Source organism: Choloepus didactylus, chromosome 18 (genome assembly GCF_015220235.1).
Source record: "Choloepus didactylus isolate mChoDid1 chromosome 18, mChoDid1.pri, whole genome shotgun sequence".
Taxonomy (NCBI): Eukaryota; Metazoa; Chordata; class Mammalia; order Pilosa; family Megalonychidae; genus Choloepus; species Choloepus didactylus.
Window position 1 is genome coordinate 43,761,181 of NC_051324.1, and position 14,890 is coordinate 43,776,070.

A 14,890-nucleotide genomic window follows, 5' to 3' on the forward strand; every position below is an offset into this window, starting at 1 on the left:
CTCCCACTCCTTATGGCCGAGTTCAGTCTCGCCTCCCCATCGGCCTCCTGCCTCCGCCCCCGGACGCCCGGCGGCGGGGCTGACTTTGGGGCCCCGGGCGGAGGCGAGGACGCTCACCTGGCCGAGCCCCCCTCCTCCGCCTCTTCCCGCCCCCACCTGCCCTCCTCCTCCTATCCGAATCAGGAAGCGTCGGGCTCCCGTAGGCGAGGAAATAACGACCCCTGCAGTTACATTGCGGAAAATCTCGGCGGCGGCGGCGCTAGTTGCGGGCGATGGAAGCGAGGCAACTGGGGGTTCTGGGGAACCCAGGAAAATAGCCGAGGAGCGGAAAGCGCGCGCGCGCCCGCGACGTGGGGAGCCCGCGGGCTTCCGACGCGCCCCAGTCCCAGGCGTCCAGCCGTTGCAGCTCCGCGTCCTGCATGCGCGGCCGGAAGAGGGCTCCGAGGCGGCAGGCTGCGCGCGGACTTGGGGAGAGGGAGGGTCGGCGGAGCTGCTGGCTGCCGGCGGTGTCGGGCAATAATCCCTGCCTCTCTTTCTCTGTTTCTCTTCTGTGTCTGCTCCTCCCCTCGCCCCCGGAAGCAGGAGGAGAACGGCCCCGGAGCGGAGCAGCCACCCTCTGACCATGCCCCAGTGAGGGGAGGACTTCGAGGGCAACTTGTCGTGGACTGTCTGGGCTTAGCCAGCGAGCTGCGGGCTGCCGGGGGCCCGGAATTGCACGGCGCGGCCCGGCGGGGGGCTATCGTCTATGTCTTCTTGGGGCGCCAGGCGGATCGGGGTCTCGCTTGTGCAGGAAGAGCCCAGCGCTGTTGTCTTCAGGTGGCTGCCGCCGCCGCTGCTAGTGTTGTTTCCTCCGCTCGTACGAGGAGCAGAGACGGGCGAGCAGGGAGACCTCCGGGGCAGCGAGGCATCGGACATGTGTCAGCACATCTGGGGCGCACATCCGTCGAGCCCGAGGGGAGATTTGCCGGAACATTTCAAACTGCGATATTGATCTTGGGGTTGACTGTTCCTGGCCGGCTGTCGGGTGGGAGTACGAGTGTGCGCTCGGGAGTGTGTGTGTTTGTGTGTGCGTGTGTATGTGTGTGCCGTGTCGGGCTCCCCCCTTTCCCCCCTGTTTTCCCGTCGAGTGATGCACTTGGAATGAGAATCAGAGGATGGAAATAGTCTGGGAGGTGCTTTTTCTTCTTCAAGCCAATTTCATCGTCTGCATATCAGGTACCGGACGCGTTGGAGTCGCGGGCGGGTTTGGGTTGTGGTGTGGTGTTTGGAATATATGGGATTTTATTGTGTGTAGACACTCGAGTAGCCTGGCAAAGTGGGGAGGGGAAGGGAGGTGGCCGAGACCTTTGCAGCTCTGCGGGTTTGCCGCTTTCGGAATTAAAAACCTTCTGATCCCAAGCATGTATGTGTGCGCGCGCGCGTGTGGTTGGGTGGGTGGAAGGGTTGTGTGGATGGGTAGGAGCTGTGTGGAGTCCGGGGAAGGAGAAGAGGTGGCGATGTGAAAGAAGAGGCAGATGGGTGTTGGTTTTCAACTGCTTTTCTGGCCAGGAACTCTGGCGCCGAAATCTGAGCCTTGGCAACCTCCATCCCCATCCCCTAGCTTTCAAAGTTACCCAACTCTGTGATTCCTGGCTTGTAAAATGGACGCAGAACCCAGTCCTGGTATCTAGGTACTTGTGAGAGACTGCAGAGGATGCGGGACTGGAGAGTACTAGCAGGTAGCAGAGGGATGTGGGGGTCCACCATGTCTTTCCCAAAGATATCACGACCGACTGATGGTTTGAAACCTGGTAGAACGGCTCCCTCCACCCCAATCAACACAATATCATAAGTACCACTTTAGATCATGCTCTTTCTAATTCCCAGTGGCAGGATGTGGTGGCTCAGAGTTCCGGATTTCAGTCTACTTGTGCCAGTCTGATTTCAGGTGCAAATGGAAAGCCAGGGCATTGAGGCAAATAAGGCAGGTATTGTGCTTACCTGTGTGTCTCTATATTGGGAGGGATTCTGATTTCAGAGTAGAGTCTTTGTTGGTGCAGGAATCGGGGGGGGGGGGCAGTTGGAGCTGTGAGGGGAAGCCCCAGGACCAGCAGTATTCCTCCACATTGCTGACTCCTCCCATTGATAGTGCCCCCTCCACCTCCCTTCATACCTGCCATTTAAGGACTCAGGGTAAAGCCCATTTGCAGCACTCCCCTCTGCCTGCATTCCCTGCAGAATTGGGGAATCAGCCAACTTCCCATGAACTCACCAGAAGAGGGGAACAGGAACCATGCCCTTTTGAGGAGACACATTAGAGCAGCTTTGATGTGGAGGGACATGGTTCCTGACTCCTCTTTCAGCCCTATCTATCCCCACCCCCTAAGCTAGACCTGATTCTGGCAGTAAAAATCACTTGTCTTATCCTCGGCATAACCCAGTTCCCAAATAAGGCATGATCAGGTACTGTAATCTTATCTGAAATGTTCTTTTCAGAGCTTGGCCACCCTACTAAGAAATTTGGCATTGTAATCTTTTAGTGAGATATATTGCATACATGGCAGACAAGTAAAAGTGCCCTGGGATCACACCAACTTCTCTAGCAGGACCACTTTTACCCCCTTCCTCATCTAAGAGGAGAAACTCCCAGGTGAACTTATAAAGGTTTATATCAGCCACATGTCCAGGGAAGGACTGATTGGGGTCTCACTAAGGCCACCTTTTACATCTTTCTCTACTACATGTCTCTTTCAGACTGTCTTTGTTCCAGAATATTTCACTGGTCATAAAATGGCCTTCCCTTACCTCTCTCCAAAATCATAAATATATTTTAAATCAGACAAGCCATCTGAGCCCCTTTAAGATTTTCAAAGAGTTAACATGGATTTCCCCCGGCAGCCTCTTTGCCCTCAGCCCTGCCCTGCATTTGGTCAGGCAGTCACAGAGGGGAACCAGTGAGAAAGGGTCTCTTCTAAGTCTTCAAAAGAGGAATTAGTGGGATACCTGTCGCAGCTATATTTGATTTGGTATATCAGCAACTAGATTACTTAAATAGAAGCATCAGGAGGGGGTTATTTCAAGCGCGGGAAGGGTGCTATGGAGAATGTGGCCTTTCACATGTATTTACTAAGTAATCATCATTGCAATGTAATGACAGGATAAGAGTGTAAGGAAAATTGCTAGCTATTAGCTAAACCCAGAAAACTAGGTTAGCATTCCAAATGCCTAGTTAGGATCTGTATTAATTTGCACTTTATGAAGACATTTAGGCAGAGATTCAACATTACGTACACTGTATTTAAAATCCATAGATTTTGTTTTAAAAGGCCATTCTTTCTTCATGACCAAGGTGTCGTCCTCCCTTCGTAAGCAGAACTACACCTTGAACGATGCCTCTGTATATCAGAGTTATGATATTATAATTGTCACAGTTTGGGGGACTTGGGCTCCTTTTCTCCCACCTTTGACAGCCTTAAGAGAGATGAGAATGCAATGCATGTAAGTTGAATAACTGGCTGAGAGAGAGTTTAGTGGGTCTTTCATTTCCATGGTTTCTATGATTTGCAGTTTTAATTTGCCCACGACTGTTACCAAAAGGAACATAACCCTGGTATTGTAGAATCTCCTATATCATTTACAAAATTAAAAACCAAAGCACCTCTCCACCATTTGGGGGTTGATCCTCACTGGGTCATCAGGTACCATAGATTGATGTATCAGTAGTGTTGGCTCTGTTACTGAGGATTACCAGGCTGGAAGGCCCAGGAGAAGTCTGTAGTATAAACATAATTGCAGAAGGAAAATATTGGTAGTAGACTTGGCCCATGAAGCTATATTGACTGAATTTCACTGGGTGGCATTTGCTTTCAGAAGCACTCTGATGCTTTGTAGTTTAGTGTTTTGTTATCCAGAGGTCCCTCTCCCCAACTTCTGCCCACCCTCAGATTAAAAGTATACCAGAGAGTCTTATCCCTGGACCTGTTTCATTATATTGCTTAAAATTCAGAGACCCGGGCTTGCTTTGTTTGATGGCTTTGCACTAATTGGTTATGATGAAGTTGTCAGCAAATGAGGCTGGGGACCTGCTTAGCTGAGTTTGGCAGGCTACTGGGTAAGTAGCATGTGTGTGTTGCGTTTCTGAGATCACATCCATTTTGGCTACTTAATGACAACACAGCACGGCTGAAGAGGGAATGTCACAACCTGGGAGTTCTTCTGGCTCCACATTAAACTGAGATTTCATTTTCCTGAAAATTCAAAGCAGCCAGGAAAAGTGAAGGGACGAGAGAGAGAAAAAACACCAGGATGATTTTTCTCTGTGTTAGCAAGAGCACCATTCCCTTCCTACGAAAGCAGCTCAGATCAGCGAGAATGGATGCTTCACTGCACGAAGAGAAAATTTCCTGGTCAAAAGACAGCTGCCTGATATAATTTACACAATTCATCCTACTTCCCCCTTATGTAACTTTATTTCTTTGTCAGTTTATTCACAATAAAAACAGAAGCAATAGCAATTTTAATCCTGTGGTGCTTTTATATAGTTTACGTGATATTGCACATATTTTTACTTATTTATTCTTAGAATTTGTGGGGTAGTTTTATATACAAGGCAACCGGAGCACACAGAGGTTCAGCCTAGAGGCTGCACACCCAAGTCTGAGTCAAAACTCAGTATCATTTATGGTTTGGATCATTTATGGTTTGAAATGTTTTTATTCATTTTAAAGAAATTGATGTCTCCAATTGAAAGAATGAATTGTGTTAACTGGATGTAAGTCTCAAGGCATTTGGAAGTGGAAGTTTAGGGAGATTGTGGTTTAGAACTAGAATTAAGAAGGCAGCCTTTGGGTTATAGGCGACTTGTCAATCTACAGATGAGAGTATTAGCCACATTTGCTGTCCATGCCCTATAATAAGCAATCCCTACAACAAGGATTGTTTTATGCATTCTTTTCCTAAGGTGAAAATTAAAATGGTTAGACTTTGGTTTCTTTATGTATAGAAAGGGGATAATAATTCATAACTCACAAGTTTTTTATAGGGATTGAATGAGACAATGTGTCAAATGTATTTCACTTAGCACAATGTCTGACACATAGTAAACTTGCAATAATATCATTATTTATTTCCTGTCCCCATCAAATCTGACATTGCATGGGTTGTGAATTTATGGTAGATCTTGTATCTTCCTCCCTAGTTAACTTTTTTAAAAGCAAAAAACAAAATAAAAAACAACAAAAAAAAACACAGAAAATCAGCAGCAGCATTTTACAACACTTAGCACATATAACACTTGCAAGGAGGCCTTGGTCAGAAAATTTTGAAAATATCTGTTAATTTTCATTCTCATACAAGTTAGACTTATAGTATTGGTAGCATTAGGCTTTGATGCATACTCATGAGTGTAACCCAGTTTATTCCTTTGAGCCTAACATTGAGGTGAGGCATGCAAACTTTCATAAATCACCTGGGAACAAGTTAGTGCTTACTAACCAGGAGAGCAACAGAATTTTCTTCTTTCTGCTTGTATGTTGTAATTCGGTATAGATTCAACATTAAAGTTTTTCCAAAATGACAAGCTGCATATTCTGTTAGTATGGCTTGAAATTAGAACATGCCCTTAGTAAAAAGAGCCCTCCTCAATGGACAATACCTACTTGATTATCAGTATGGTTTCTTCAAATCCAGTTTCCCATGTGGTACCATATAGCTCTGTCACTGACAGATACCATCATCAAAGACAAGACCATCCTAGCAGTGAGTCAAGAGTCTTCCTGGATGATGTAAAATCCCAGGAGGGAAAAGGAATGCCAATGTGGATAACATTCTCTTGGGTGGGGAGGGGGTTTTGATTGCCATCTTAGGCAGTCAGTAATTAACAATCCAATATTTTACCTTAATTAAGAAGTACATTCTTGAACCTGGGGTTTAGTTTAGGAAGAGCCAGGGACCAGTAATTTGTGTGGTAGCAGGCCATTGTAGAAGCAGTGTGGAAATTAGAAGACCTTTCCTGCAATCTAACTGTACCTTAATTAATTATGACTTTGGGCAACTCTCTCAGTCTCTCAGGGCCTCAGTTTCTTCATCTGTAAAATCAAAATTCTATTTGCTTTTCCTATTTTGAAGGATTGTTGAGGGAAACAGTGATTGCAAACATTCTTTATGTTACATAAATTTATATGTAAAGTATCTGTGTCTTCACTATATTATGGAGTAAACTATGCTTATGATACAGTTGCAAAGCAAAATTGAGATATATACAAAATATAGAGTGACTAAAATAATAGGAATAACACAATTTATGATATATAGTTATAAAAACAAAGTTGAAATGCACAAAATGTAGAGGGGTATAAAGCAATAAGAATAATGCTTAATTGTTTGACAAAGGATATAAATGCTATAGACTAGAGAAATCCAGGCATGAAGAAAAGGAGGATATTAGAAAGCTGTTGGAGGTTGGATGGAAGAGATGAAGGGGGCCACATCCTCAAAAGGAGAGGAATAGGAATGAATGAGATGTACAGTGACGACCATCCCAATTGTAATAAAAGGTTCACTTTGGAAGTGACCCACTTAGGGAGCTGATGAGTTGGGAGAATATGGGAGGTCCTAATATGTTTACTCTGTTGATGACATTTATTTTCTTATTGTGGATCTTTGCATGAATTCAATGGACTGAACTTGTTTAAAAATTTTTTGAAATTTTAATGTTTCTTTGGATTTCAACTTTGTGTTGCTTGTCTTAAACTACTGCTGTGCTTTACATAGTTTGTTAGCATATTTCATATTGTAGGCAGTTGAACTTTGTGGGGAACTTTAACTTTCTCATCTTAAAATTGTTGATCTTACAGAGTAATTGTAAGGGTAACCAAACACTATTTATAAAATGCTTAACATGGTATCTGGAACACAGTAACCACTGGCCAAATGAAATATATCATATGAGATCAGCACAGGCTTTGGAATCAAAAGAGCCCTTCGTGAATTTTACCTTAAGCAGTCATTCAGTCATTCTCTGTGTGGTCTTGGAGAAGTTCCTTAAGTTCTCTGAGCCTCAGCTTCCTCATCTGTACCATGAGGAGTGGAGAAAATATACATAAGATCTTGACATGATGCCTGGCAGGTAGTCACTCAATGAATGACAGCTGCTCTCATGAAATTAACATCTCCATCATTGTCATCAATAATAACAATTGTTGTTGACACTTTGTACTTCTTCTTATAAATGTAAATTAATTATTCAGTCATTTCTTCTGTGTTCAGCAAAAAAGTATCAGTGGCCAATTGTGTCGCAGGTACTGAATTACAAAAATGAACAAAACCTAGTCTTAAGTATTTATAAGATGGTACTTGCTGTGTGTTAGAGTTGTGTACAAAGTGCTATGGGACTAAAAAGGAGGAGCATTTAGCTCTCATTGGGGGATGCAAGCAAGGGAGGGAAAGGATTTATAGACGAGAACACTTTTGAACTAGGCCTGAAAGAATACATGAGATCTCAAAAATGCTGAAGAGAAAAATAAAGACATCCCATGAGGAAAGAAGATTATGCTCAAAGACGAGGGATGAAAAAAACACAAAAATATGTTGAAATGGAAGTATGGAGTAGATGGGTTAGAATAAGTGACTGGGGATAGGGCTGAAAAAAATCTAAGAAGTCTAGGGCCAATGTGAAAGGTCTGGCAGGCCAAGGTAAGTTTAAACCTTATCTTTTGGTTATGAGGAGCTAAGAGGGAGCTAGGGAAAATGACATAATCAGGTTTGTGTGCAACTTAGTTAATGCTTTTCTATTTTGATTTTAATAAGCAATAATTTAGAGACCCATCTCCTTGCCTTCTTTTCTTGTCAACATTATTCTTGTCCACAATACCCTTTGAAAAACCCTGACCTAATAGATAAATTAGGCCATTATGGGACATTCTGAGTGATAGATTGAAAAAAAAAAAGACAATTGTCCTATCTCCTGTGGCCCTGATTTACTCTAATCTTTGAGATTTGGTATTTTCATGTTAAGCAAATGCAAATGTCTTCGATTTTGTACTTGAATAATAATAATAATAGTGTCTTTAGCATTAGATGAAGTCTAGGAGAAATGAATCATCCATACATGCTTTTGTGTCGTGAAGATTAATTATGTGCCAAGCAATAGATGCACCAGTTGACATGAAACAGATGCTAGAAGCACTGCAAAGCATTTTGTAGCAGTTTTACTTTACTATATTCTGCACAACTATTCCTTGCCACAGATACATGTTCACTTGGGAGAGTGCACCCCATTGTCCATTAAACTATGTACCCATTTTATCCTCTGGATGGTCCAGTTATAGTGAGTGTAGAGACCCCAAATGAAATCTCTTCCTTTGTCTACTAATTATTCAACATTTATTGAGGGAGCACTATATGTCAGGTACTGAGGATCCAACAGTGCTGCATAAGACATCAAGCTTACCATGCAGGAACATATAATCTAGGAAGAGACTGATTTTTAAAACATTAGTAATCACAGTAGGACATGCTAGGTATTGTAATGAAAAGAGATTCAGAAAGTGTTTGATGAGAGTAGAGAAGGGACATCTGACTTATTCTGGAGGTGGGAGGAGTAGAGGAAGGAGAGCAGGTAGACTTCGTTAGAGGATGCTTGGGCTGAGTCTTAGAGGTTGCTCAAGAGTTAGCTTGGAAAATTGTGGCTTATTGACCAGGAGGAGTGTGATGGGGAGAGAGAGGGAAGAGCCTTTACAAAGGCAGGGAATTAGAGAGGACACGATGCATTCAGGGGACTTTTGAGAGGTTAATATGGCAGCAACTAAAGGATGGAGTGTGAGAGATGAAACTGAGCTCTATGAGTGTTCAGCAAATATGATGTCAGTAACAGTAATATCTTGCATATAATAATAATAAGTAAGACCACCTGACTACCCTCTGTGCGGGACAGGCGTCCTTTTCAGGCCCAATAGGCTTTGTTTAGTTTACACCTGATCATCAGGAACAGACCAGTTACGGTTAAAGCTTTTGGCTCCACTTTGGTTTTGCTCCATTCGGTCCAGATCACTAGTCATTTTCCAGTGTTCTAATTCCAGGTATCTTCCAAGAAGTGTTTGAGGTAACCCAGATACAGATTATAGAGTTTATCTCCTAAATTAGTTTATCTCCATATATTTACATCTTTGGAAAAAGAGCCAGGACCCTATTAGCTGACCCTGGATTTTGCAATAGTAACATCTTATTCTCTTTGATTATTGACTCTTCCCTAACTTTATTTTCTTCTCATGTAACCTTAGGCAGGACTTTAGAGGATTTCCAGTATCCAGGGGTTGGAGTCGGGGGCCTGTGGGTGGTGAGAAATCATCTTGGATTGCCTTTGTAACAAATCTGTAATTGCTCTTAATAGCAAGATTGTCTGGTATTAGGGTCACCAGGATTTGTGTTTGATTACATTTGCATTAGGGCACCATCAGCTTGGCAGCAGAGGGATTGTCAGTGGTTGAGAAGGAGACAGTCTGCAAATGTCTTTCCTTCCTGGTCTGGGAGAGGTGGTACTTTTGTCACAGTAAATGCAGAATTAATCTTTAACTTTGCCCAATTCTTCATGCCCACTGGCTTAAAGGTCTGGCAATAGGAAATGAAGCCTGTGACTTTCCGGTGAGTTTTCCAGAGCCAAGTCCTGCTGACTTCACAGTGCATTTGGCAGCAATGCCAGAGTTGGAATAAACACATTTACTGAAGGATATGAGTCAACATATTCCCTTTTCATTGTCCCCTCTTCCCGCCACACGCAAAGCTACCTTTCATCCTCAAGGAAAATGATTTTGGTGGCAGTACTAATTGAGCAAGCCTGGACCTTTCCTCCTCTATAAGGTTGGAATTATAATAAATCCTTCATAGGATTCTTGAAATGAACAAATAAAGTAACATATCTATGCAAGTTTTTTTTCTGCCACTGTTTAATGTGCTCATTCATGCATTCCACAAATGCTGTGAATGCCTCCTATGAGCTAGGCACTGGGCCAAGCAGAAGATAAAATGCTGTGAACAAAATAGCCATGGTCTTTGCCCTTGTAGAGTGTATATCTAGTGAAACAGAAATACTGCTTTTCCCATTGCCCAGCTTAGGGCCTGGCATTTAGAAGATGCTCAGTAATGAATGACTGAATTAATACATAAATGAATAACGGAGTCTCTGTAGGAGACTGGGGGCTAAGATCTCAGGGTGGAAAAGTGAGGGAGATGAAAACTTTTTTGTCTGCTGCTCTCCTTCTACTGCATGTAGGTCTGTGAGTGTGCAAAGAGTTGGAGAGAAACGGAGTCTTCCCAAGGAAAGATGTATTTATTTGATAGCTTTCCCTTCCTTCTCAGACTCAACTCATATCTCTGTTTGAAAAAAGCCATAATTTTTTTTTTTTTTTTTGGCTGATGGAGTTGTTTAAAATGTATTTTGGCTCCCTTATGTTTTGTGATGCCACACTAAATGACTTGATTTAGGACAATTAAGGATTAATGAATGCATGGTTCTTTTTTCCATGCCCTCTCTGTCTTTTTTTAGAGGTGATGGCTTAGGATATGGTGTTTTCTAATTGGATCCCAGCTTTGGAGAAACCAGCCCTTTAGGAAAGCTCACTGTCCTTTAGTCAGTGTTGACATGGAGTGCTTAAAGGAAATCACCTACCCCACCCAGTAGTCTTGATGGAAAATGATACAGGGAATGACTCTGGGCTCGATGGTGTCTTCAGTCTTTTGTCAGAAAGCATTACTTCCCCTCTGGCCTTTTGTAACTGAAATGTGGTCAGCTGACTACTTCTTAACAGCTAGGAGGGCCAGGGGCCTAGGAATGGAAAGAACAAGGTGGATTGCTGTCCTTGGTTGAGAGTTCTGCCTGTAATCTCCTAGTTGATGTTTACAGATGTGAGGAAATGATCAGTGGGGTAGATTTCTTTTTGTTTGCTTGCTTGCTTGTTATTTTAATTAAGGAAAAAGTAAAATAAGGACAGGTTATAGGAAAAAAGGGCCTACTGTTAACCTCTTAGTAGATGTATGGAGATTATACTGATAGTTGGAAATGGAGGCATCTGCAGCCATCAGATTTTTATTGAATGGCCTGGGCTGAATAGAAATATGCCACTTGCTGTCTCAGCCCTGCAATATATCGTAATGTTATCAGCTCCATGTTGCAGAGAATCAAATCCCTGTAGAATGGAACATGATATAGTGAAGCCATTATTTTTTGTATGTAACAAGTTTCATCCCTATTTTTCCACTGTGATGAAGTTCTTTGTGGACTTTCAGTTTGTGTCCTTGAAGTACTATGTTGTAATGACTAAATGAGAGGCGCATGCAATTCTTAGTGCATGAGTTGTTGCAGGCTTTTTCCTCCTGCTTTTAGAACTGCTGAAATTAGATCTTGACTAAGTCAGGTGGAGTCTTGTAATATGCCACATCAAAGATTAAATGTGTTGAACTGATTCATGAATGAGTTTGGTTTGCACACCTGTTGTTCAGGCTAAGAGTGTGTTCAGTTGAGATGCCCTTCCTTGATCAGCACTCTTTGCAAGCTCCCTGTAACGTGGTTTTGAGTTGCAAACATGTAATGTTGGAAAGTTGAGAAAAATAATGATTCCCCATAGACCAAATTTTCATTTACCAAAGTTTGCAATTACAATTTTTGCAATCTCAGTATTTGTGTTCGCTCTTTTTAAAAATATGCATTATATCACAAGTATTTCCCAACATTGCTTCCTAAATTGTGTTAGTTCGGGTAATCTTGAACTCTGTGGTAGATAAGCCCCACAATCTCAGTGACATAACACAGTAATAGCTTGCTTCTTGCTCATGTTAGTTATCTGGTTGGTGCCATGTGCTTGTGTAGAAGTGTGACAGAGAAGGCAGAAAAGAGGAGGAAACCTGCTCTGTGTGGTGCTTCAGAGTCCTAAGGTTAATAGTCTCTGTTATCTCTAAGAAAATGGCTTCTGAAGTAGTACTGGGCATCAACATCTGCAGATGGAGAAAAAGAACATGGCAGATCATGAGAGAGATTTTTATGGGCCAAGCAGAAAAGCTGTGTACATCACTTCTGCTCAGTCACATGGCCACATCGTACTGCAGAAGATTTTGGGAATTGTTCTTGTGTTCAGGAGCACAGGGAAAATCACTTGTGAACATTTAGCTAATATCTGCTGCTTTAATAGTCATGGTTTTCTTTATAATAGTTCCATCATAGTCTATTAATCTAAAATAGCATTATTTATATGTGTCTTTCCCCCTATTTTTGAACATTTGTGTTTCTGGTTTTTGCCATTTTTGACGTGTTTTCATACCTATAGATATTTGCTTCTATTAAATCATTTCCTTAAAGAAATCTAGGTATTATAATTACTTGGTCAAATGGTATGAAGTTCTTTATGGTTTTACCATATAATGTCCATACATAAGGCACAGCTTATTAATAAGGCTTCAGAAATACACTTGAATTCTTAGTGGGGGGGAGTAAGTAGGTAGAAGGGTGGTGATTAAACTTTCGAAGATCCTTTCAACAGTGGTCTACCCCCAAAACTATTAACCAAAAATTGATAGCCATGGGATTCAAGATGTTATTTTGTTTACTAAGCTAACTTAGAGACAGGAACAAGCAAATGTTTTTCTTAGATCTAGAATGTTGAGGCTTCTTAAGGACAGTTCCTAGAGCATCTTTTTATAAATTATATGGAAGAGAGAATCAGGTGGTTTGCTGAAAAGATCACTGGATATAAGTTAGGACATCTTGGACTGAGTGTTGCTTTGCCAGTGCTAGCTTTGTGATGTGGGAGAAATTTTATTGCTCTGTGCCCATTTTCTCCTTTTAAACAGGGATTTTGCACTAGATAATTTCTAGGTCCCTTTCCAACTTAAATTTTTATGGTGTTAAGAGTTTTTACAGAAAATTGTCCAAGTTTGCAGTTGATGCTAAACCTCCAGTTTTTGAAATGTTGAGGCAGCAGGATTAAACTACAGCAAGACCTTTCAAGATAGTGTGTGAACAGAAACATGGCAAAGGACTTTCTGGATGAGCAAGAGTAAGATAAGGCATTGAGAAAAAATTCCAAACTGTATCTGTGCAATGATGAAACCACATTTCTCCGGTAAGACCCTGGGAAGGAGTCTAGGGGTCATTGACTGCTGCATGGAAGCTGTGACTGAAACCCTTGTTGTCCATATATTAATCTCCACTCTACCATTACTAGTTGCATGACCTAGTGGCTCAGCATTTCTAACTAAGCCTGAATATCCTCATTTGTAAAATGTGAGTAATAATAATATCCTTCTTTGGAGTTAAGGGAGGTTGAAATAAAAAAAAAATGTGGCATAGTGCTTGGCACAGAGAATGTACTTGATAAATGGTGTGTTTTGCTATTGTTATGGCTGAAACCAGAAGAACAAAAGACCTATTGGGCAAAATTAGGAAAGAATTTGGCAATAGCATGTAAAACATGGGGATTAAATGAGCCAAGGCATGTGAAACGGTTTAGCACAATGCCTGCGCATAGCACATAATTGGTCGAGGTTGGTTGAATCTGATTCACTAGGGAAAACTAGGAGGTTTGGGGAATATTTTAAAGGTAATAAGAAGGAAGACAGTCATGTCTCTCCATAAAATTATCTTCAGATATAATTTATTAGATCCAGCTCAATTTTTTAAAATTTTATCAAGGCCTGTAACATAAGCAGGTTGCATGACCTTATGTGATCCAGTGAGTATTCAGCCTTAAAAGTACTGGTATAAACAGAACCCTGATTCAGGAATTTCCTCATTGTTTTTCCTCTTGGTATATTAGTAAATGTAGGTTCAAAGCCCAGAGCAATAAAGAAATGAGATATTGTTATCCATTCCCTTGAAAATGAAGGATATAATATTTACTGGGTAGATTCTGCAACTTTCACTTGCTCTGTGTACCTGGAATTTGGCTCCTTTATTTTCTTTGGATTGTTTAGTCTTGCCAGCTTCCCCAAGCACTAATTTGTGTACATGGCAACCTTACCCATGTTTTTTCAATTCATTTGCAAAATTAAAAGATATTTTTGATTTAGGTTGTTGGTCTTCACTTGAGGGAATGATTTTTAAAATGATTATTAAATGCTGGACTCTTCCTGGGATTATGACATGGTTCCTTTTCAAATATATCTGAGAATTTCAGCAAAGGGCATAAAAGAAGAACCAACAAGAAATAGGGTGGATGATAAATGCTGTATTGATGTTAAGTAAAGACAAACAAACTGTGAACTCTGTGTGTGTTGGCCTCCAGGGAGCCTGCTTAGGAGCTTTTCTGAGTGTTTGGTTTTATGTGGGATTTTTTTCCCCCAATCATGTTGGCAGAGGCTGGATTATAACTGAGAGTGCAGAGATTAATGGACTGTTGTGACTAATCCATTAAATCTCTACTCCTGTTTCTCTTAAATTGATTGAACTTACAGATGTGGAAGATGGACCCATACCAGCTAGCCTGATATAGATCCCGATGAACTAATGAGGCCTAGTACATGTAACGTTGAATCATGGAGCCTTCATGGAACCTAGTTGCTTTTTGCATTTGGAAATTCTTTTATTAGTTGCTTATTGGATCCCAATGTGCTGTTTCATCATTTTTTAAAGAGAATTTTTTAACATTATTATATTTTTCAATTATAATACTAATAAATCCCAATTTAAAGTAATTTAGGAAAAAGAGATAAGGAAACATCTGCAATCACATTACCTTAATACAACTATTATTAATATTTTGTCTTTTTTCATTCTTGCTTTTGATTTATAAGCACTTACTTATTTGAAATTATATCCCACTATTAGCTATTTGGCCAAAAATCCATATTAGATAAATATATAGATTGTGTGCATTAAAGCAAGATGCACCCGAAATGTAGGCAAAAACAATGTGGAAATAATTTA

General features: G+C 41.3%; 1 protein-coding gene across 2 annotated transcripts in view; it reads left to right on the top strand.

The window, feature by feature from the left end:
• The first annotated feature begins 479 nt into the window (after positions 1–479).
• CA10 (carbonic anhydrase 10) overlaps positions 480–14,890 on the top strand; it is a 485,859-nt gene continuing 471,448 nt past the window's right edge. For both annotated transcript variants that reach the window (XM_037809183.1, XM_037809184.1), the window contains exon 1: positions 480–1,215. In XM_037809183.1, the coding sequence (XP_037665111.1) occupies positions 1,155–1,215 (61 nt within the window). In that variant the 5' untranslated portion in view covers positions 480–1,154. The remainder of the gene's footprint in view (positions 1,216–14,890) is intronic.